Source organism: Rattus rattus, chromosome 1, assembly GCF_011064425.1.
Source record: "Rattus rattus isolate New Zealand chromosome 1, Rrattus_CSIRO_v1, whole genome shotgun sequence".
Taxonomy (NCBI): domain Eukaryota; kingdom Metazoa; phylum Chordata; class Mammalia; order Rodentia; family Muridae; genus Rattus; species Rattus rattus.
In genome coordinates, this window is record NC_046154.1 from 2,484,366 (window position 1) to 2,506,653 (window position 22,288).

A 22,288-nucleotide genomic window follows, 5' to 3' on the forward strand; every position below is an offset into this window, starting at 1 on the left:
CAAGAGCTTTGTGTTTGTGGCCTTACTTTTATCATTACATACATTATCATACATTACATTATCATAATCAAGTACCACTGCTTTCTTAACCAAGGGAAAAGGAGCTATTAATAGAGACCATTACTAAACTAGCATTTATATTTGACACGGAGAAAAGGTAGCCCCAAGAAGGAAGCTCAGAACTGACGTTGAACACCCAATAAATAACCCCTAAACCAATGACTGCTTCCTCTTTGTTAAAGGCAGGGTCTCACTGTGCAGCCTTAGTGGACTTGGAGCTCACTGTGTAGACCAGGCTGGCTTCAAACTTGTCTCTACTTCACCAGTCCTGCCTGGGATGAAAGGTGTGTGCCATCAGGGCCAGCCTCTTCCTTCATTCTGTCACCTATGAAGCTACATGTGGCTAAGAATTGCAAATGCTGTGCATTAAGGACAACAGACTGTAAAAACAGCAGAGTCAGGTGGGAGAGCCTTTGCTCCTAGCACTGTGCATTTGCTAGAGCTGACACGAAGGGCTCTCAGGTGGTCTCCGGGTGAGCTTGTTTCCTTGATACGTGGTGGCTTCACCACAAAGAGCGTCTCATATAGAGTGACTCGGGGTTACCAGGCAGAGATTTAATGCGTCAGCTGTGCTGCCCTATATGGTCTAGCTTTGGAACTCACAGCCATCACTTCTGTCCTCTACTTCATCTGGATAATATCAAAATTTAAAACTGTCACGTATCCAAGAAAATCCAAGACAATGGCATGTAGCCAATACCAAAACCAAGGGCTATGGACGTTCAGGGAGAGGAGTAAGGCATCATGGAGGGAGGGGCTTTAAACTGGTTCTTAAAATGAACCCCTATTTCAAAAGGGAAAGAGGGAGGTTGATGGGCTGTGATAGTATGCTTACCTAGCATACCTTAGGAGCCCCACCAAACACCAGAAATTTGGAGTTACTACAGTTTAAAAAGGGCAGATGCTCAAGGGCGGTGCCTTCTCAGTCCCAGAAATAACTGCGAATCTGTCACCCCTTTAAGCCTGCCCCGAGCTGCAGCACCATTTTGAGATCAAGTAAAAATGCCTCGCGTATATATTGTTTGAAACAGAAATTTATTCTCAGAATAATGCACAAAAGCACAGGTTGAGGCTACTGTTGGGAGCTCCCCTCCCTTCCTCTTCCTCTCTCTTCTCTGAATGCCAGGGAGAACACAGTTGAAGGAAACATGCAATCACAAACAATGATCAACTCTAAAGACAAAAGGTTTGGTCCAAAAGAACTCGGCATAATTAATCCAATTGCGTGAACAGCTTCACTGAGTAGGATTAAGATCGGAGACGTAGTGTTTCCACAGGGTGGCTCTTCAATGCACCAGGGGCGCCTGCTTCAGGGAGATGAGGACTGAGCGCATGCGAGAGACATCTTTGGCCTGTTTGCTGGACTTGGGGTTAAAGTCACACAGGCGGGCCACCCGCTCCCACTCAGTGCCTGGGGATGACTCGTCAATGTCGTTTACAAAGGCTTCTTCTGCTGCCCTGGAAGCAATAACAGAATATGTTGGTTTAATGTAAAAACCCTTTGAGCAGTCTGATGGCTGCCTTGCTTTAACTTGTTACAGAGTGAGTGACTTTTGACTCAAAAGTGGCATTCTGGTTTTCCAGAGAGTATCATATCAGCCCCTAGAGCTCAGGTCAGAACCAAGGGCAGACATGTGGCCAGCTCTCCTAGATACAGTACCCAGGCTGCTGTGTGAAATGGCGGAGTACAGGTTTGGTTCAGGGCTCGCTCTGTCTCTATGGCTGGCTTTGCTCATCAGAGCATGAAAAAGCAAGTCCTTGGCCAATTACAAACTGCTTCTCTGAACAAGAAGAGAAAGCAGCAGGCTGATCAAGGGCTTACAGAGTAGCTTATGCTGGGCTACACTGAGGTTCAAGGGAATTAAGATTTCCCAAAAGCCCTTGGGTCACTGCATAATAGCCTCAAACTTATCCTAAGGCTGGAGAGAAACAGGGCAGAGCAAAAGGCATTCAAGACAAAGCTCCCATGCTAGCAGGTACTAGAGACTAAAGCCATTCTGGAAGGGGGCGTTAGGACAGTCACCAGCTCAGCCAACAAGTCTGCCATTTCTCTCCAGCCAGGCATCTGGAGCCACTCAGGGAAGACCCTGGCAGGAGAGCCAACGTGAGCTGCTTTTTGGCAGGATGCCACCCCAACGTTCTTTCACATCAGGACCAGCCCGCCCCCAGTGGGAACTTACTGGCTAGAGCGACAGCCCAAAGGACGGTGGTAAAAGTGGGAAAGACACAATGTACTTTAGCTACTCCAACAAGCATCACGGCAAAGCAAAAGCAATGGAGATGACCGGTCTGTGGGGACAGAGGGTGGCACTCTCACAGGGATGGCCGTGGCAAACACTGCTGAAGCCCAGAGCCACTACAACACTGCGACTTCATGGCACACACAGTTAGGGCAGTGAGGAAGGTTTACTTAACTGTTCTAGGCTGTAGCAAGGATGGTTTATGTTTGTGCTTAAAGGTGAAGAGAAGAAAAGAAACAAGGAGAAACTTTAGGTCAGATATAGAAATGAGAATGACTCAATGCAGATGGTCAGTAAGCTACACATGCCCTTGCCGCTCTTCCTAGGCCCGGGAGCGTGCAGCTGCCTTTGCCAGCCACCCTGCTGTCCAGCAAACCCAGACTCAACCTTCTCAGTCTCCATTTCTACTCCAGAGAACGTGTAAAAGTCACAGTGAACACCACCTGTAAGTCCAGCATTTCACAAGTCTCATTGCAAACTCACCCGGGGACCCAGGACACCCAGTTCTGCTGTCTAATGAGGTGGCCATCTCAGGGTCATGGGCCCCAAGAGACTCTGTCTACCACCTTGCCCAAGCAGCTGTCATTTTTTCCTCCTAGTTCTGTCATCAACAGGAAAACAGGACGATTTCCAAGTCCTCAGCAATACTGTTTTCATTAACAAGGATATGTTATTGAAACAAAAAAACCTTTCCAGAAAAGACAGTTTTCTGGGAGAAACTGAAGTCGTTTACTGGACAGTTTTGACTTCGCAGCTGGGGGCCTCTGTGCTGGGGAGGGGACAGGGCACCAGAAGCTGGTCACTAAAATAGCAATTTCTGACACCTAAGACCAGAGAAAAACAGTGACAGAGACCCACGCTGCCTGAGTGACACTTCACGTTCTTTAAGGATCAGGAATTGGCAAGGCAGAGCCCCCATCCCCCCCTGCCACCCCACCCCACCCTTCCCCTCCCCCCACCACACACTTCCCAGCGCTGACTCTGGTAATATATGGTGCTGCTGACCATGGGAGCCCAACATCTTAGGTCATCCCCAGCTCCACAGGGGAAACTCCTCCCAGCTTAGGCAGACAGGCAGGCAGCAGGGCCTGGAGGCTGGCAGCACCAGCAAGTGTCAGACCCATCTAAGCCCAAAACAAACCCTTCCCAGAGGGAGCATGAAAGCTTGCTTCCCTCCAGGACCTCAATGTGAAAATGTCACCAGGGAGTGTGTGGAGTGACAGTTCTGCAAGATTAGCAACAGTCATATCTAGCTTATCAACTCTCAAGAGCCAATGTGAAATAGTTTAAAAAGCAAAGCAACTTGTGACAACTAGGAGCAATAACTCTAAACAGAAAGAAAGAATCAAACAAGAAAAGGAATTAGTTTTGCAACATACACATAACCAATCACGTCAGCGAAGGGTTGTTTGTAGAAAGCTTCATCTGCCACCCTAGACAGCAAGAAGTCCAAAAGGCAGGCAAGCAGGCAGGAAAAAAGAGAAAACATTGAGAAGCAGAAACATCTAAAATCCACAGTAGGCGTGACAGCACCCCAGGGAGCTGCTCCCAAGGCTCCATCTGACCCCAGGGGGCTTCCAGCGGTGGGCGCTGCAGTGGACAGAGGCATCTTGGGAGCTGGCCTTCATGGGCTCTCCTATGGAGAGCTCTGGGCCTCACTGGCGACAACCTTTAGTAAGCGCTTTGTTAAGGGCCACGTGCCATTCCATAGGGCAACGGTTACCACCCGTGCTGCCGGTGTTCTCGCCCTCCTCCCCAGGGAAGGAGAGGCTCAGTGGTGAAGACTTGGTCAGCTAGTGGCAGTGTGGTTCGCAGTGCACATGTTTTACTCACTATAAATTAACATTTGCCAGCTCAGGACGCCATGCTGCCTTTCTGCCAGCCTCAGGAATTATCATTGGGTATGATCACTGCCAGGCAAGAGATGGACACAGTCCCAAAGATTTAATCCCAAATCTTCAGCCTAATCACTGCTTCCCCATACTTGCTTCGTGGAATGAAAAAACCTGTTGCAAAATGTCAGTCTCAGACGTAAGAGAGGCTGGAGGGTAAGTGGTCTGGGAAGCGGAAGTCTGGGCTCTGGCCCCGGGGTTCTGTGTCTGCTCAGGAAGCCAGGACAGTTTCTAAACACACGTATATGCCACTCTGGGCTTTTGTAAGCTCCAGGGTGGCGGGCCGGTGGGGATGGGGAGAGGATCATTCGACAGGATTTGACTAACCAGGGCACAGTGCGTCAAGAAGGTACACTTCGAAAAACCTTGCTAAGTCTCAGCTTATCCTTTGCTACATCGTTTTAGGATAAATTTTTTGAGACAGGATCTCATTTTGTAGCCCTGGCCTCTCATATTGAGAGGCAGAACCTGGCTGGGAGGGACATTTTTAAAGGACAATCATAATCACTCTTGAACTTACACACACGTTTATATGAAAGCAAATTCTAGTAACATACATTCTAGTATATATTTCATTTTGAAACGGTCTCGTGTAGCCCAGGCTGGCCTTAAACTTGACAGGTAACTGAGGATGACCTGAAGTCCTAGTTCTCCTGCCTCTACCCGTCTTAGGAATGCTGGGATCGTGAATATCCACTTCAGGCAGTGCTGCAGACCAGGCCCAGGGCCTCACACACTGTGCAATCCCTCACGGACACACCCTTCACTCTTTCCTAACTCTCCACAGAGGCTATCTGTGGACATTTAAAGAAGGCAAAGGGAGCAGCCTGGTTGTAACTCAGGGACTCAGCAGGGAAGCAGCTGCCGGTGAGTCACCAAGTAGGCGGCAAAGAAGGGCAGGCAGCTCTGATCCCTTCAGTTTACAGAAGGCTTAGTCTAATCCATTTAATGCTGCCCTGCTCCAACTGGGGGAGAAGAAAGGTTTCCTTCCCCCCACCCCAGGGCATCACTTCACAACAAAGGCCTTTGTGAGGCTCTGCTCTTCACAACCAGGCCCAACACTAAAGAGCTTGTCATGGACAAGCAGGGCCTCTGAGGGACAAAACTGCACAAAGCAAGCACAGCACAGGCGCCCGCCTGGCTGCTCTTCTCCAGGATGAGGCGGACCTGGGAAAGGGGAGAGGAATGTCTGACCAAGGGCCTAAAATAACAACTCAGAGCTTCACTCTAGAAATAGCCCCACAGTGGGCATGGGAAAAGAAGTCTACCATTGCTAAGACTAATGACTTAATTCCTCAAGTGGTTTTAGGCCTTGGTTAGAGCTGAAAGTCCTAATACAAGAGACCTCTCACAAGAGGAATGTCTCTCTTCTGACTTGGGAAGGGAGTTCTAGAGTTGTCCTCCATGCTTTTTCATAGGCCACTACTGAATGATTCATGCTCTGGCCCTAACTTGGGCTAAAAGATGTGGCTTGGCACTGACAACACAGTACCATCTACATAGGAACTTAACACCTCACCCGACCCAACCCCAACCTTCTGCTGACGCTCTACACCGAGCGCTCAGGAGGACCTGGCCGGGATATGCTCCGGTGTCTTGGTGAGGTGTTCTGTCTGTATGTCCCAGGTTAGCCCCACGTCTGTCTCAGCCTTCAGAGCATGCAATTACAGTGGTGTGGTACCACCAATGGCTTGATGGGTGCCCATCCTTCCCTTAGTCATTTTGAGGATTTAGCACATCACAGAGCTTCATTCCTAGCCCCTCACAAATCCACCTAACCACCATCCTCTGAAGAAATCACTGGAAGCCAGCAGTGGTAGCACAGGCCTTTCCTTTAGTCCCAGCCCTCGGGAGACAGAGGCGGGGGGGACCTCTCTGAGTGACGCCAGCCACAGAAAGACTGTCTCAAGATAAAACACAAAAACCAAAAACATAAAAAACTATCTTCTGCCCTAGTATTGTGGGATGGTGGCTAGTACACCCTAACTTTACTTACACACACGGACTCGAGCCTGTAAGCAAGTTTTACAAGGCAGACAAGCGGGCTTCTGACAGTAATATGCTAACACTCCACGAGAAATCTCTCCTCTCTGAAACTAGGGAGGGTCAGTGAACTCAACACTCTATAATTCCAAATAAATCAAAGTACCAGTCTGACTACATGAAGAACCTCGCCCGCCCTCTACGCCCCTACATCAGACACGGGGCAGTCCTGATAAAGGGAGTGAGCAAAGCCCTCTGCAATAGAAAGCCTCATGTTTTCCTTATCAAGTTTGAAAATCCGTCTGTCAAGCTGCTGAAGCCTGGGGACCCGATGCAGGAAGAGTTGGTGGGCCTGACCTCGGGACTTCAGAGCAGAGCGGGTGCCGAAGGCCTTTGCTGGGAAGCACCACACTGCGGTACTCTCTTTACTGCAGAGCTGTGCTGGACCCTGGAGGGAATCATCGAGGTGGATAGAGCAGGGGAGCCTGCCATTTCACACTTCCCATCAGTGCGACAGCTCTGGGCAGCCTGATGGCAACTGTCCCCCTGGCAACCAACCCTGACTCACAGTGGTCCCCACCTTACTCAGATGGAACCTGAAAGGCACTGTCTTAGATAAGAGGACAACCCTCAGAGAAACGACCAGGTGGAGAGGCCTGGGCTCGGCATCAAAGGACAGTGCCAAAGATGACCAGGAAACACACGAGGGTTTAAAGGACCGTCATATGGCAGAGCCCACTTATCCTGTCACAGCTGCTTCAGATGGCACCAGCTGGCTGGTGAGGGTTAGCTGCATTCTGTCAGATTTCCACCTAAGAGCTGCCCACAAAAAAACACCAGACTCAGCCTTGGGCTTTGCTTTGTTTTAACAATGAAATGAGTGGCCTTGCTTCCTGCACGGAGCTAATCTGCCTGGCCACTCGAGTGTCTCCCCTAGGCTACACCCAAGTAAGGGCTCCTAAGAAATGAGCGCATCCCACAGCTACTGTTTGGTAATGATAGGAAAATGAGTGTTTTCTCTCCCCACAGGGCGTGTGTGTGTGTGTGTGTGTGTGTGTGTGTGTGTGTGTGTGTGTGTGTGTGTGTGTGTGTGTGTGCGCGCGCGCACTCACGTGTTTAAAGCAATTTTAGGAAATCAACTTGAAGCTTCTTAAGCACAGGTAGCAGTCAGTGAAGCCTTCACCCTGTAGTCCAAGCTGGAACGCCCTGAGCTGCGTAATTACAGAGCACATCCCTGCTAAGGACTTCAGAAAGCCTCTCTAGAGGGCAGGGCCACACTTAGGGGATCTGTATGTTAGTCTGTAATTGTCTCTCTCACAAGTCACGAGACTGCAACTGACCTTTCATCTCAGGGCTCTCCAGGACCTAACTTCCCCAGATCACACCATCACAGCTGATGAAGCCAAACCCAGTTTAAGAGCCAAACTCAATCCAAGTTGATTCTGCTCATAAGACCCAGGAAACTTGCAGCCTCTGTTTCTAGCAGTTTCTTCCAGATCTCCAAGGCTTTTCTAAGAAGGCAGGCACAGCCAAGAACCTAGACTGGGTTCTAGAAAATGGATTTACTCGGTCTCAGAGAGCAGGCTGTTCTAGACGCACAGAGGGCCCACCTGTTGCTGGCTTTTGTCTTCTGTAGCTGCTCGTCCTGCCTCGCGTACCACTCTTCCAGCTCCTTCACTGCCTTTTCTTTCCACTCTGCTTCCTGCTTCCGAGAATTGGCATCTTTTAGGAGAGAAAAGAATACGACTGAGGGAAAGCAAAAATAAGTTCACTTCAACGTATAACACTGCAGTCCTACAGAAGTTACCGGCGTAACACTGCAGTCCTATAGAAGTTACCGGCGTAACACTGCAGTCCTATAGAAGTTACCGGCGTATCTTCTGAGCAGACAGATGTTGGGGAAATGATGGGAGACAGCTCATCAGTTAAGGGCACGGCCGCTCTTGCAGAGGACCAGGTTCCATCCCAACACCCATATCCCATGGTAGCTGACAACCATCGTCCACTCCAGTTCCAGGGGATCCTACACCCTCATTCTGGCCTCTACAGGCACCTCACACATATGGTGCACGGGCATAAATAGCAACTTTTTCTTTTTCTGAGCCAATGTTTCATGTAGCCCAGGATGACCCTTAACCTATGATACTGGTGAAAACCGTGAACTTCTGCCTCCTGCTTCCCCCTCTGAATGCTAATTTACAGAAACGTGTGACTCTGCCCAGTTTTGTATTGCGTTGGGGACTGACTTCAGGACTCTGTGCATGCTGGGCGAGTACTCTCCCAACTAACTGAACAGATTCTTCTAACTCTTCTAGAAATGTACACAGTCCACACCCCGAATGTTTTTATACAACACAAAGTTACTCTAATTATAAATATGGCAGAAACATTTGGCGAGGCAGGAAACTAACAGTAAAATTAGCAGAGGTAGAAATGGCTCACAAATCAGAGAATGGTAGGACACAGGACCACAGAATATCTACTCCAGTTTGGACAAGTCAGTTTGTAACAGAGCTAAGTGAAAGAAGACCGGGGTGGAGGGAGCTGCAGGGGCCAGGGACACAGGGTCACCGGTTAACAATCACCAAAAGGCTTAAGACAGTAGTAAGTTCAGAGAGAATTCATATCTGCAGGTTTGCTAGCCTGGATTCGCAAACATTTTCTCCTTTGTAAGCTCTTTTTTGGTGTGTGTGCTCACACACAATCCAGCACATATGCAGGCCAGAGGCATGAAAACCCATGAGATGGAGGTACGGACAGTTGTGAGCCACCATGTGGTTGCTATGAACTGAATTGGGGTCCTCTGCAAGAGCAGTCAGTACTCTTAGCCACCAAAGTCAAGTTTTAGATTAAATGTAGTTTCGCACGATGTTGGTTGAAGGCCACCTGTCACAAAGGCAGGGAAGCATGATCACCGCTAGTGGCACATGTGAGTTGCTAACAGTTAAACATGGTCTTGGGGACATGCTCTTTGGCACGTGTCGTACATGGACCTCAATCTTCACAATACTCCCAAGAAGATAAATTTTAAGTTCCTTTTCAGCAGTAAGGGAGGAAAAAGCCCTCAAAAAGCTGAGTAAGCTTGCCATGGATAAGGGGCGAGCAAAGACCCAGTCTGCTCTCAAGCTCACACTTGACTCACTTCAGTACACAAACCTGGAAATAATCACATGGTTATATAACCATCAAGTAATCCAGAGAGGTCTCCAAGCGCAGAGTAAGAGCCCAACCTGTAATTAGCATCTTGGAGGAGAGTGAAAGCAGGGTGGCATCAAGTAAAGGAAGGCCTGAAGAAGCAGAGTGTTCCTGGGCATCTGCCCTTTGCCAGACACGTCCTAACCTCCTGGGCCAGGCCGTGTCTAGAGCCATCTCCAGGCGTCCTGCTATTACAGACTCTCTTCTTTGTTGTTTAACTCACCGGAAGTTGCCTGGCACTCACACAAGACTGTACTGTGAGCTCCCACTAACGCCTCTGACACACGGGCAGAGAACTGCCGACAGTCCTGCCATGGCACACACAGGGCAGAGGATAAACTCCTCTGCCGTCAGACTCCAGAAGTTGAGGAGGCCACGTGAGCTTCAAGGAAATAAAAATCTACTACCTAACCTAACTGCAAACTGGAATCACTTCCCAATCACAGCCCTTTTGTGGCTGGCAAGATGGTTCTGGGGTAGAAGCCTGATGGCCTGAGTCCAATCCTGGGTCTCAAAATAGAACCTTGACATGTTTACAATTTTTAAGTGTTTTGATTGGACTATATTCTTTCTATGTATTCTAACAATCATTACAATTATTTTTGTTAGGGCTAGGCATGATATCATATACCTTTAGTCCCAGCACCTGGGAGGCAGAGGCAGATGGTTCTCTGTAAATTTGAAGCCAGTCTGATCGAAGTATCAAGTTCCAGGAAAGCCAGAGAAACAAGAAGCTGATGCCACAGTAGGGCTTGGCCTGCCCAGTTAGATGGCCCTGTACACAAAATGCACGTAGAAAGCCACGTGGCTCGTGGGGTGAATGTGGAGCCTCAGCAGAGCAGACAATCCCAAACTTGTTTTTACCACACTCCTTAGCTGTGTGCTTCAAATGTAATCTACTTATGATCCTCAATACCTTTATTCATAAAAATGCAAAGGGGGGACCAGAGGGATGGCTCAGCAGGGAAGAGCACTGGCTGCTCTTCCAGAGGTCCTGGGTTCAATTCCCAGCAACCACATGGTGGCTTACAATCATCTGAAACTCCTGTTCCAGTGCATCCAACACCCTCACAGAGACATACATGCAGTCACAACCACCAATGCACATAAAAAATAAATACTTTTTTAAAATGCAAAAAGATCCCTTACCTTACAGGGATAGTAAGGTAAAGAAAAAAAGTCCATGTTATGATTTGGATATGATAGGATCCCCTAAAAAGACTCATGTAGAGAGCACAAGAGAAGATTCTGGAATTTAGAGCACTTGTTGATTTGCAGAAGACCAGCATCCACATTATGGATCACAACCATCTGTAACTCCAGGTGCAGGGGATCCAACAACCTCTTCTGACCTCTGCAGGTACCAGACACACTTACACAGACAGACATGCTGCTTGTGATGGTTTGAATGTGCTTGGCTCAGGGAGTGGCACTATTAGAAGGTGTGGCCCTGTTGGAGGAAGTGTGTCACTGTCGGGGTGGGCTTGGAGACCCTCCTCCTAGCTGCCTGAGGATGCTCAGTCTGCTCCTGGCTTCCTTCGGGTGAAGATGTAGAACTCAGCTCCTCCTGCACCAGGCCTGCCTGGACACTGCCATGCTCCTGCCTTGATGATAATGGACTGAACCTCTGAACCTGTGAGCCAGCCCCAGTTAAATGCTGTCCTTTAGGAAACCTGCATTGATCATGGTGTCTGTTCACAGACCCCACCCAGCTGAATTAGAACCAGACAACTTAGTACAACTTAGTACACAAACCTTTAATCCCAGGAGACAGGCATACAGACCTCTAAATTCAAGGTCAATCTACAGAGCAAGATCCAGGACAGCCAAGTTTAGGCAGTGAAGGAGTTGGAAAAGAGGAAGCTAGTGATAATGTAATAGATCAAGGGGCCATGTTCCAGCTCCTGCAAGCAGCAGAACTAAGCAGCTTCAGCCATGTGTCCCTGGCTTTATATTCAAGAGGAGAAGGAGACGACTGGGACAATAGATGCTGGTTACCTGGAGCTAAGAAAGAGACAAGCATCACTGAGGTGAAATCTTCTGGGAAGTGTTTTCTGAGAGCACAGAGAAGCTGTGTTCCAGAGATAGACAAGGTTGTACCCCGTGCTGCAGCTGTACTTGGTAATGCGTGAGAGTCACCCAGGTGGTACTGGTTTTGAAGGCTTGAAGGGGTCATGAAGAGCAGCTGAGGCTGGGCACTGTGAGGTATGGAAGGCCATTGGTGAAGGTGCAGCCCCAGTTGCAGTTGACAGATCAGGACTGAAGGGGTCATGCAAAGGGGCTGGGGCTTGGCACCATGAAGAGAGCCTGTGAGAGGCTACTGGTGAAGCCAAGTTGCAACAGAAGACCCCAGTGTATTGGAGATGCCAGTACCATGGGATGATCACCAAGAACAGCTGAGGCAGTGGAGTGGACCAACCTGAGTGTTACAGAGGGCAGAGCTGGAGAAGTGAAGCCAGCCCTTTAGAGGATCGTGTGTGGATCCAAGACATTGAAACAAGCTGCCTCGGACACCCCAAAGATGTTAAAGATGCCAGAGCCACGGCATCTGCTGAGGAAAGCTGCTAACAGGGAGTGGAACCAGCTCAGGAGAAAGAAGTTTGTTGCAGTCAACAAAGATGAAAAAGGAGTTGGAGATCTGAAGACCGCTTGACATCAGACATGGAGATGGCGGAGTTTGGAGTTTGCCCAGCTGGTTGCCTGTCTTAATTCAGGGATTACAGTTTAGTGATTGATGGATCTCAGAAGAGACTCTGAACTTTGGGCTTTTAACATTGTTGATACTGCTATAGACTATGGGGACTTGGAAAATTGGACTAAACGTACTTTTTTATTATGTTATGTTTAGGTATGGCTTCCATAGACTCATGTGTTTGAACAAACCTATGGAGGCCAGGGAGTGGAATGTGATGGTTTGCATGTGCTTGGCCCAGGGAGTGGCACCATTAGAAGGTGTGGCCTTGTTGGAGGAAGTGTGTCACTGTGGGGTGGGCTTGGAGACCCTCCTCCTAGCTGTCTGAGGATGCTCAGTCTGTTCCTGGCTTCCATCGGTTGAAGATGTAGAACTCAGCTCCTCCTGCACCAGGCCTGCCTGGATGCTGACATGCTCCTGCCTTGATGATAATGGACTGAACCTCTGAACCTGTGAGCCAGCCCCAACTAAATGTCCTTATAAGAGTTGCCTTGGTCATGGTGTCTGTTCGCAGCAGTGAAACCCTAAGACACTGCTACAACATTCACACATACAAATTCAATTATGAACTTTAAAAAAAAGGCTCATGGTGCTATCTGTTGGACTCGACCTAATCCATGGGCTGATCCATGACTGAATGGACCACTGGGAGATGTGGTAACAGGGGAAGGTAAAGGCTGGGTGAAGTGGTGGCTGTGGAGAGTCCCTCTGAACTGTATGACATCCTTACTTCTCTGCTTCCTATCTGCTATTCCCAGACCTGAAAGCAATAGAGCCAGCAGCCATGTCTGAAGCTGTGAGCCAATTAAACCTCCTTCCTTCAGTTGATCCTCTCCACTATGTTGTCACAGCATGGGACGGTACTGACATTTCCTAACATTTCCTTCAGATGAGAAGTGAACCGTCAGTGTCGCTCACACGAGCAGTACCTCAAGTTCCCATATGCTTGTCAACAGCACTCAGCTGCAGTCGGCATCACTGACTCCCTCAGATGATGACAGAGTGAAAGACGGGACCCAGGCACCCAGTCAGCAAGGTGCAATCTTGAACTGAGCCTTTCACTTCAAACGCAGGGCTCTTCTGGAGAAGGCGCCTCCCTACACTCCCGAGTTCATGCAGTAGCCGCTGATGAAGCCTATCCTTGCCAGTGGCCTGTGACCTTTAGGCTGAGAAATACAACTTCCTCAACACTGAACAGAGACACTATGGCCGATGCAAGCCTAAAGGGGATCAGAGTCCAGCTCTGTCAGCCACCCTCCTGGAAGCCGACCCCCGAAAGCAAAGCGGGCTCCTTACCGAGGGCCTCCAGGCGCTCTGTCTGCTCTTCTCTCCACTTACGGATGCTTTCAGGCTCTGACTGCAATCGATCCACTTCCGAAATGGCTGCGTAACTGTCTGTTGGACCATTGCTCTCCTTAACACAGAACAATTATATCCATCAGTGCCCCAAGTCTTTCTGAAATGTTTTTCACAAGAGTAGAACGTCAGGTCACATAGAAGGCGGGCTTGTAACTGTTAAAGGATTACTTAAAGCAGTAAGAGAACCCTACAAGCCACCAGAGAGCCTCCTGCATCGCGACACTACTGAGCTGGGTCCTCGCGCTCTCAGGAGGGAGGCAGACTGGCTGCTATCTGTTAAAAGGTGGACACAGTGGGTGACAGGAGAGTTGAGGCTGGATGGGACATATTCGGAGATTATGTGCTTATTCAAAGCTAATAAGCACAGAGCAAAGCCAAGCCTAGAGCCTAAGACTTCAGAAGCCATTTTACCACACAGGGGAACAGTCACTGAATAACATCTAGCCAAACGGTAAACTTTAGGAAAGAATTCAAAAGAAAATGTATAGCAACTGTAGTCAAATCAGGGAAGGATCAAAAAATGGGGGTGACTATGAGTCAGAGGGCAGGGAGGCTTCTCTGTGGTGGGTAAAGACCTGAGAGCTAATAACAGGTTGACGGAAACCCATAGTTGCGAACTGACTGGAGAATTATACTGTGTGGCCACCTGGGGATCATTACCAGCTTAGCCTTATTAGACTCTAACAAAGGGAAAAGGGGAATTACTTAAAGTTCTTGTGACTGCCGGGCTTAGTGGTGGATTCCAGCTGAGGAGCAAGTGAAACTGTGAGGGAACCCAGCCCAGTCCAGTGAATTCCAGGACAGCCAGGACTACACTGTCACTAGTGACTTCCATAGTGCTGGGTATGGCCTAAGGCACACAGTGCTTGAATTGAGGATGACGACCAGTGTTTCAATTTTTGTTTTTTTCAAAAAAGCTCTTTCTACCACTTCCACTGTCCACTCTGGTAGGCAGTGAACCAGCACTGGGGTCTCTTTTAGGTCAGTCAGTTCAAATCACACTTAAGACATCACTTAATATAGTTAAGAGCACTTCCTACCTGGTAGTATTCGCCATTCATCACTCCATCAACCGCATCTGCAAGACATAAGATTCCAGCCTGTCAATCAGGGCTGGAGGGAAGGACTAAGGACTATACAGCAGAACACAGTATTGCTACTGTAGCAGCTCTGCGCTACTAAGTAGCCTTTAAGAAGTGGTGGCAGGGCTGGAGCAGAGCTCAGTGACAAGACAGCTTCCTAGCCCGCATGCCTCAGTGAGGCCATGGGATCAAAAGGCAAAATACTTAGTGGAGAAGGTAGCTGGAAGGATGGCTCAGGGGTAAAGAGCACTGGAGGCCCTCTGAGGACCCAGGTTTGATTCCCAGCACCCACAGGGCAGCTTAAAACCACCTGTAACTCCAGTTCGAAGAGCTCCATGGGTACCAGGCACCCTAGTGGTGCAGAAACACATATGCAGGCAAAACACTCATTTGCACTTTTTAAAAAAAAAAAAAAAGCTGCCTGACACCCCGAGTCCCATCCCCGTGACCCAAACAGCAGGACAGGATTCCTGCAAGCTTTCCTCCGACCTACACACACACACACACACACAGGGGTTGGGGTGTAGATATGAACTACGCATGTTCACACACGCCTATAGTGCCAGCACTCAGAAGCTGAGGTAGGAGATCAAGGGTTGTGAGGCCAGCCTGGGCAAATTCCAGGTGAGCTTCAGCCACACAGCAAGACACCAAAGGTAGGCAGCACATGGCCTAACGATCTTAACAGTGGTTCCTAACAGTGAATACAAGTATTAGGTTGGTGTAGTCAACTACTCCTTTGATAGTTCCTTGTTTAGAATGCTGGGTCACAAGGTATGCACAACGGCGAAGGTCCCTACTCCCTGTCAGGTATTTGTATCGGACACCTGACTTTCTTCTTTATGAACTGTCTGAGATTTGCCTGTTTTTCCTGTCTTCTGATCTCTGAATTTCCTTTATTACGAAACCTATTCTGTTGCAAGTATTTTCCCATTTTGTTCACCTCCCTCCCCAGGTTCCTCTCTCTGTGCACACACGTGGAGCTCAGGGGTTCTTGCTATCTCCCCTCAATTGTTTTCAGCCTTATTGTTTGAGACGTGGTCTGCTGGTAGACCAGCAAGCTCCAGGGATCCTCCTGTCTCTTCCCAACTCTGAGGTCATGGGCATCCACCAAGCAGCCAGATTTTATACGAGTACTGGGATCTAACTCAGGGTGGCAAGCTTGTGCAGGGAGTACTCAACCAGCCTGAGCCATCTCCCACGTTCAGAGTGAGTGTGTGTGTGTGTGTGTGTGTGTGTGTGTGTGTGCGCGCGCGCGCGCGCACACAGGCTTTCACTGTAACCCAGGCTGTCTTCAAAGAGTATGTTGGTGAGAATGACCTTAAACTTCTAATACTCTGCCTCCACCTCCCAAGTGCTGGGAAGACGGGTCTACACCACCGTGTAAGTCGGTTTATATGGTGCTAGGAATTGAACCCAGGGCTTCATGCATACTCGGCAAGCACTCTACCAACTGAGTTACATCCCAACACCCCATTTTGTTTTTCAATTTGGCTTAGGACATTAATACTGAGAACTGCAATTTGTCTGCCAATGTTACCAACTCGTGGCTTCTGCACAGACTATGCCACAATTGTATTTTTCTTCTGGTACTTAAAAATAATTTATTATACTTTATTTAGGCCATCTTGTTTGACAGCAGGGGCCTTTCACCCACTGAGCCATCTCACTGGCCCTTCCTCTTCTGGTACTTCACCCGGAATTCGTTCTTGTGTAAGGTAGAGTGAGAGAGTTTTACATCCTAGAGCCTGCGGTGGCTAGCCTGACCAGTCCTACAGTATGGTTAATACCTCACAGCCACACAGTTAATATAGTTCAGCTTAGGGCCGTTTCCAAAAGAAGACTTTGGCCCTTACTCTCTACGTAAAACCAGGGCAATGCACATCCCACACCTCCTAAACGACTTGTAGCCTGTCCTTTGGGTCTGAGGATTCATCCCGACCCTCTGGCACATGCTTTGAGCTCTTCCCCCCTCCCCAACCCCCCTCCTGCCTGTGTCTGTCAAGCATATTCCCCTTTCTATGTAGCTAAGAGGCATAAAACTGTGTAACAGTTTCTTTCCCACAGAGGAATGCTTCAACTGCTCCCATACTACTGCTGCAGCGAGCTCTTTATTAGATACTCCATTATTCTTTTGACATTTTGTGTGTATGGGTGCTCTGCCTGTATGTGTGTGTGTGCTGCCCTGTATGCAACGCCTGCAAAGAAAAGAGGTAATCAGATCCCCAGAGACCAGAGTTACAGCTGTCATGTGATACTAGAACTGAATCCAGTTCCTTTGAAAGCGCAGCCAGTGATCTGAACCACTGAGCCATGTCTCCAGTCCTCTTCTCATATTCTTACTTGAATCAAATGACCCAAGTGAAGGACAGTCTACAGGAACAGGGAAATTATATCTATGGCCCTTGATTTAGGATAGCTACACTAACTCCAATGATCCAGAAGAGACTTTCTCAGGCATCTTAAGAAGTCCAGAAAGAAACCAAGCAGTAGTGGGGCACACCTTTAAGTCCAGCACTTTCAAGGCAGAGATGGGCAGATCTTTGTGAGTTCTAGGCCAGCCTGATCTAGAGTGAGTTCCAGTACAACCAGGGATATACAGAGAAACCCTCTCAAAAAACCAGAAAGTCTAGAAAGAAACAAAGGCCAAGTCAGGCACAATAGCACATGCTTTAATCTCAGAACTTTAGAGACAGAAGCAGAGGATTTGAGTTCTGCCAGCTTTTACACCAAGTTCCAGGAGAGTCCAGGATACAGGGACAGACCCTGTCTCAAACCACCACCCGACTTGCCCAAAATTAAAGAACCAAGGGCCAGAGTAAAGTTTCCATGGAGCAAAACAACTTTAAGCTTATGTTTATGTCAGCAAGTGAGGTCCGGCAGACCTAGGGCTGCTTCCTCGCTGAGCACTGATTGATTAGCCTGCTACCTTAGGACACCGCCTAACTGACACAGAAACAGCTCTCATCCGAAACCCCTCAGCTTAGCTGGCAGATGCTGTGTGGAAGCAGAGGTGTAAGGGGTGTTTGGATGCAGTAAATGCACAGATATTTAAAGAGCATGTGTAACACTCTTTATTTCTCTCTCCCATTTCTACCAATAAAACTAATCTCCTTCCAGAAAACACCCCTTAATTCATCTCTTTGGGCTCGTTGGAAGCACAGGACCTTGTGGCCACGCTCAGTGGTTCCTCAATCCCTTCTAGATTCTTCTCCTGCCAGACCCCACCAGTGAGGGATTTTTTCAATACCTGGACTTGCCCCGCCTCCCTCCTGACCATCTGCCCTTCCTCTTTACACCCCCGCCCCCCATCCCCGCCATCTCACCTGTTGGTTACCTCCTAATCCCAGCCTTCTGTTTAACCTGTGTACATCTCCCATGGGAATTTTCCCCACAGAAGGAGCACGTTTATGTCTTTTCCTCTGTCCCTCTGGAAAGCAGAGCTCCCACCTACTCTTTCAAAGCCTCCAAGCCTTGTAACGCCCCTCCTCCTTCCAGGAAAATAGTAGTTAAAATTCACTGGCTGCTTACTTACACACCAGTAAGCACTTTACAGACAAATTAATGTAATTCTAAAAACACTGTGTGGTATACATTATGTATCTTACGACAGAGAAGAAACCGGCTGGGCAGTGATGGCTGTTACCTTAAGTGACTAAACTCACCCTCAAGCAGCATAGGATAGCCCAAATCCCAACCACTACTGTGTTGAGTATGAAAGTTCTCTAATCCCAAGAGGAAGTGCTGAGACTACAGTGTCACCACACACTGTCAGGATCTGGCATTAAGTCATTAAATGCTTAGTTCATAAAAACGTCTTTCCCAGGAACTAAGTCAGCAATCATCCCTTTCCTTCCCTTTGCTGGGAGAGGCCCAACTGTGCAGTTCTAGTCTCTCCACTTTATCTTCCCAAGCTGCCTTCCCTGAGCTGTGTGCTGTTAGGGCACTTTCTGCCCTGAACACATACGACACTGACCGTAGAATCATACACTCTTCTATGGTGCTACCTCTCCCAATTCAACATCCACAAAGCGTTTCTCCCATCCAAGTGCACCCCACTGACACATCTGCAGGAGTCAGGTACAGTCTGAGTCAAGGCGCAGCTGTCTTCTTAACTAAGTCACGACTCTCTAGGATTCAGCTTTCTATTAAGTGAAGGAAGGACACTATGGGGGTAAGACGCACATTTTAGAAGTTCTCAGGCAAATGCAAAAGACCAAAGAAAACAGCCCCTGTCACTTAAAATCGGCCTCAGCTCTAGGTTAAGGCCCAGTTCTGTCCAGGCAGCTTGCTGGAAACTGTAAACCTGGGGTACAGTACATGTTCCCATGTCAGCTCCTGCTGGGGGATGACTTGTGTGCCTCAAAATATTCTTTTTGCTTAGAATGGTCATTTGTGATCTCTGGCCTGGAATACCCACAAAGCATTACTCTGGTGCACCAAAGCCTGTGCCTGCACCACTCGAGGTCTCCATGCTGTTTGCTCTCCTCAGTGACCTGCCTCACAGTCGAAGTTTGGAGTGTAGATATTCCTTCTCCCCCAGAGACTGCCATTTTATTTTTTTAAGTTGCATTTTTTTTTTTTGATGGAGCGTTCGTTCCCCCTATGTTACTCAGGCTGGTGGCAAGCCTCTAGTACCCATGTCCCAAACACCTAAATGCATGCTTTGCAATGCCAAGCTTTTCTTCCTTGTAAATGGAAAGCCATTCTCTCTCTCTCTTTTCTAGCTAATTTCCTACTTCCTTTGGGACTGAATAGGCCTTTTCCACTCCATCTTTCCTCCCATACCACAATCATGAGCATCACACAAGGAAGCCATCCAAAGGCCAGACTGTCATCCTATCCCTTCTCTTTTCCTTATGCTTTGCTGTGAAAAGGCCCACACTGCACTCCACATTCATCTTCTTTTTCTCTCTTTGATCGGTCCGGACTATCCCTGAGGCAGTAACTACCTCCAAAGCTGTTTCCAAAGACAAGCACCCGGAGTCCTACTCTCAACAATTTATGCAATGTATATAACGTAACACCTATCCTCTGGACTAGTTTCTCCACGGCCAGCCCATCTTCTAAGAACTCCTTATCTTCCTCTCCTCCCCACAATCCAACATTTTATATATCTTAACTGCTGAACTACGCTGACATTTTTATTGGCGCGTGTGCCCCAAAGTTTCTATTATTCTTACTTTTTCCTAATAAGCAATTTCCGAGTGGACTCAGACACGTCTGTAAGTCTGGCCAAACTGCGCCAATGCGGCAGCTTCCCAGACCAGGCTTCAAGCACAAGCAAGTGCTTGGTGAAAAGTTGGACAGAACGGGCCCGGATCCTGACAGTCACAGCATCTGCGCTCCCCTCCGCCCCGGCCCAGCAGCACTCCGTTCACCGGCAGCCTGCAGCAGCGGAGGTCTGTGCAATGACCCAGCCGGGGTCTCACTTCCTCTTTGAGCTCTTAAAGCTTCAGCCAGAAGCCCGAGTCCCGCGGAAGAGAACCGACCCGAGTGTGCCCGCAGGTCCTCCCGCCCGAACGCCGCAGCCCTCTCACCAGGACCCCCCGGCGGCTCGCCGTGTGCCTGCGGCCCGGGGGCGCCGCCGTCCAGGATGGCGAAGGCCTCGTCGTTCTCTATGCCCGCAATCTCACTCTCCTGCTGCGCCAAGAAGGCCGCGGCCGGGTCTTCCTCGCCGGCGCCCGCCACCCCGTTCCCGAGCGCGGGGCCACCGGGCGCACCGGCGGGAGCGCCAAATGGATCCAACTCAGCCATGACGGCCCAACTCAAACGCAGCGACACCGAAGCCGAAACCAACCGACCGATCCGCCGACACCCCGCCCAGCAGCGGACACTGTGCTGGCGGCTGCTACCGGAGGACGAGCGGAGAGGAGGGAGAAGGTGGAAGCGGAAGCCTTGCTTCTATATCCGGTTAGGTTGGCGAGCCACAAAAAGAACAGCCAATCAGAAGGTGAAAGTTACCCTATCAGCTGGCAAAGGGGTGGAGCCCTGGAGACAACTCGTGACCCGGAGCGGAGGGAGGAGCCAGCGGAAATGCCCACTTTGGAAAGCTGGGAGTCGTCGAGCGTCCGGAGCCTGAGTGACCTGGAACAGCCGTTAGTAGGGTTTGAGGAGTTTGCGGGGACCAGGGATATGAGCTCTTCCGGACTACTCAACCCCCAACCACTTGGTGTTTCTGAACCTCAGTGTCCTTGCTTGGAAGACTGGTAGAAGAATCTTACATTGCCTCCCTCCTGGATAATTGAAAAATTTTATGGGTACATAGACCCAAGAGAAGTGCATTTACCATTTAATGTCACCACCCTAAAAAGAAAGAAAGAAACAAAAAGACAAAGGTCACTTTGAGCCTAGGAATTTGAGGCCAGCTTGGGCATCACGTAGAAAACCCCATTAAGCAACCAACCAACCCTTGGGTCAAACAAGATGCCTTCAGAAATAGTAAGGACAAGAAAATGTGAGTTCTATTTTTTTTTTTAAATTATAGTTACTTAAAGTGCGTGCGTAGATCGGAGGCCAACTCGGTGGGAGCCAGTTCTACCTTGTGGGTTCCCTTGGATGGAACTCAAGTTATCAGGCCTGGTGGTAGCACCTTTTATCCAGTGTGCCATCTGGCCAGCCTTGTGTGTTTTAATACACTATCTTTGATTTGTTTTTGTTGTTGTTGCTTTTTAAGTAACTACAGAAACCACTTCTTTAGTTCTGCTGAATGGGAACAGAAGACTACACACTTGCTAGGCGAGTTCTCTACCACTGAACTACATCCGGGCCTTCTAAAACCATCCTAAGCATGGTTGAACCACTCTAAGCATGGTTGTAAGAAATTTGGAGGGGGCTGGAGCGATGGCTCCGCGGTTAAGAGCACTGACTGCTCTTCCAGAGGTCCTGAGTTCAAACCCCAACGACCACATGGTGGCTCACAACCATCTGTAATGAGATTTGGTTCCCTCTTCTGGAATGTAGGCAGAATAGTGTATATACTATAAAGTCTTAAAAAAAAAAAAAAAAGGAAAATAAAGACAAACAAAAGTAAGATGAAATTAACAAATTAATAAAATTAAAAAAAACTAAGATCACAAGGAACATGAGTACAGGGGGGAAAGGGGGAGGAAACAAAGCCCAAAAACTCAAAATTGGAAACCTTACTATACAAGCAAAAGACCAGTAAGGTTTAAGACATATATATATAAGAAAACAAACAAAAACCAAAGCATAACCCAACAAAGCAATATAAAAAATAATCTCCAAATAATATTCCAAAGATATAGACCTCTCAACTCATTCTCCAGTACCATGTCTGCCTGGATGCTGCCATGCTTCCCAGACTAAACCTCTGAAACTAAGCCAATTGAACGTTGTCCTTTGTAAGAGTTGCCTTGATCAGGTTGTCTCTCCATACCAATGGAAACCCTAAGGTAGAAGTTGGTACCAGGGATATTGCTGTGATAGACCTGGCCATGCTTTTGGAGTAATGGAGATTTTGGAAAGCTGTGGAATGCTCTAAGCCAGGCTTAATGGGCAAGAGTAGTAGAAGCAATGGGAGATAGTGGTGGTGAGAATGACTTGAACTGTGGGGGTCTGGCTGAAGAGGTTCTAGTGGAGAAGAATTTTACTATGTAGCCTAGAGACTGTTCTTGTGATATTTTGGGGAAGAATGGAGCTGCTTGTCTGAAGAGTCTGCCTGAGGCTGAGATAAAAAGATTCAAATTAATTGCATTGACAAGGGAAGTCTCAAAAAGTCTACCATAGACTCTGCCCGCGGTTCCTCTTTTTTTTTTTTTTTTT

The 22,288-nt window shown here is 48.5% G+C and overlaps 1 protein-coding gene across 4 annotated transcripts; it reads right to left on the bottom strand.

The window, feature by feature from the left end:
• Positions 1–1,076: 1,076 nt before the first annotated feature.
• Clta (clathrin light chain A) lies at positions 1,077–20,407 on the bottom strand. 4 transcript variants are annotated; one of them, XM_032891542.1, is made up of 7 exons: positions 20,044–20,406; positions 14,462–14,499; positions 13,359–13,476; positions 7,786–7,897; positions 3,680–3,733; positions 2,476–2,511; positions 1,077–1,518 (listed from the first exon to the last, which is right to left on the bottom strand). In XM_032891542.1, the coding sequence occupies exons 1-7, from the start codon at positions 20,258–20,260 to the stop codon at positions 1,347–1,349; spliced, it is 747 nt and encodes a 248-aa protein (XP_032747433.1). In that variant the 5' UTR covers positions 20,261–20,406; the 3' UTR covers positions 1,077–1,346. The 4 variants fall into 4 exon arrangements, with proteins under 4 accessions (XP_032747433.1, XP_032747451.1, XP_032747442.1 ...); XM_032891560.1 differs by lacking the exon at positions 3,680–3,733 and having other exon boundaries at positions 20,044–20,407; XM_032891551.1 differs by lacking the exon at positions 2,476–2,511 and having other exon boundaries at positions 20,044–20,407.
• Between the last annotated feature and the right edge of the window lie 1,881 nt (positions 20,408–22,288).

Bases quoted from the DNA above. Each gene is read 5' to 3' on its own strand.
- Clta (XM_032891542.1), bottom strand. From the start codon at position 20,260: ATGGCTGAGTTGGATCCATTTGGCGCTCCCGCCGGTGCGCCCGGTGGC. The intron at 14,500-20,043 runs GTGAGAGGGCTG...TATGTCTTGCAG, and splicing joins CGAGCCGCCGGGGGGTCCTG to ATGCGGTTGATGGAGTGATG. The intron at 3,734-7,785 runs GTGGGCCCTCTG...CTTGCTGTCTAG, and splicing joins AAGACAAAAGCCAGCAACAG to GGTGGCAGATGAAGCTTTCT.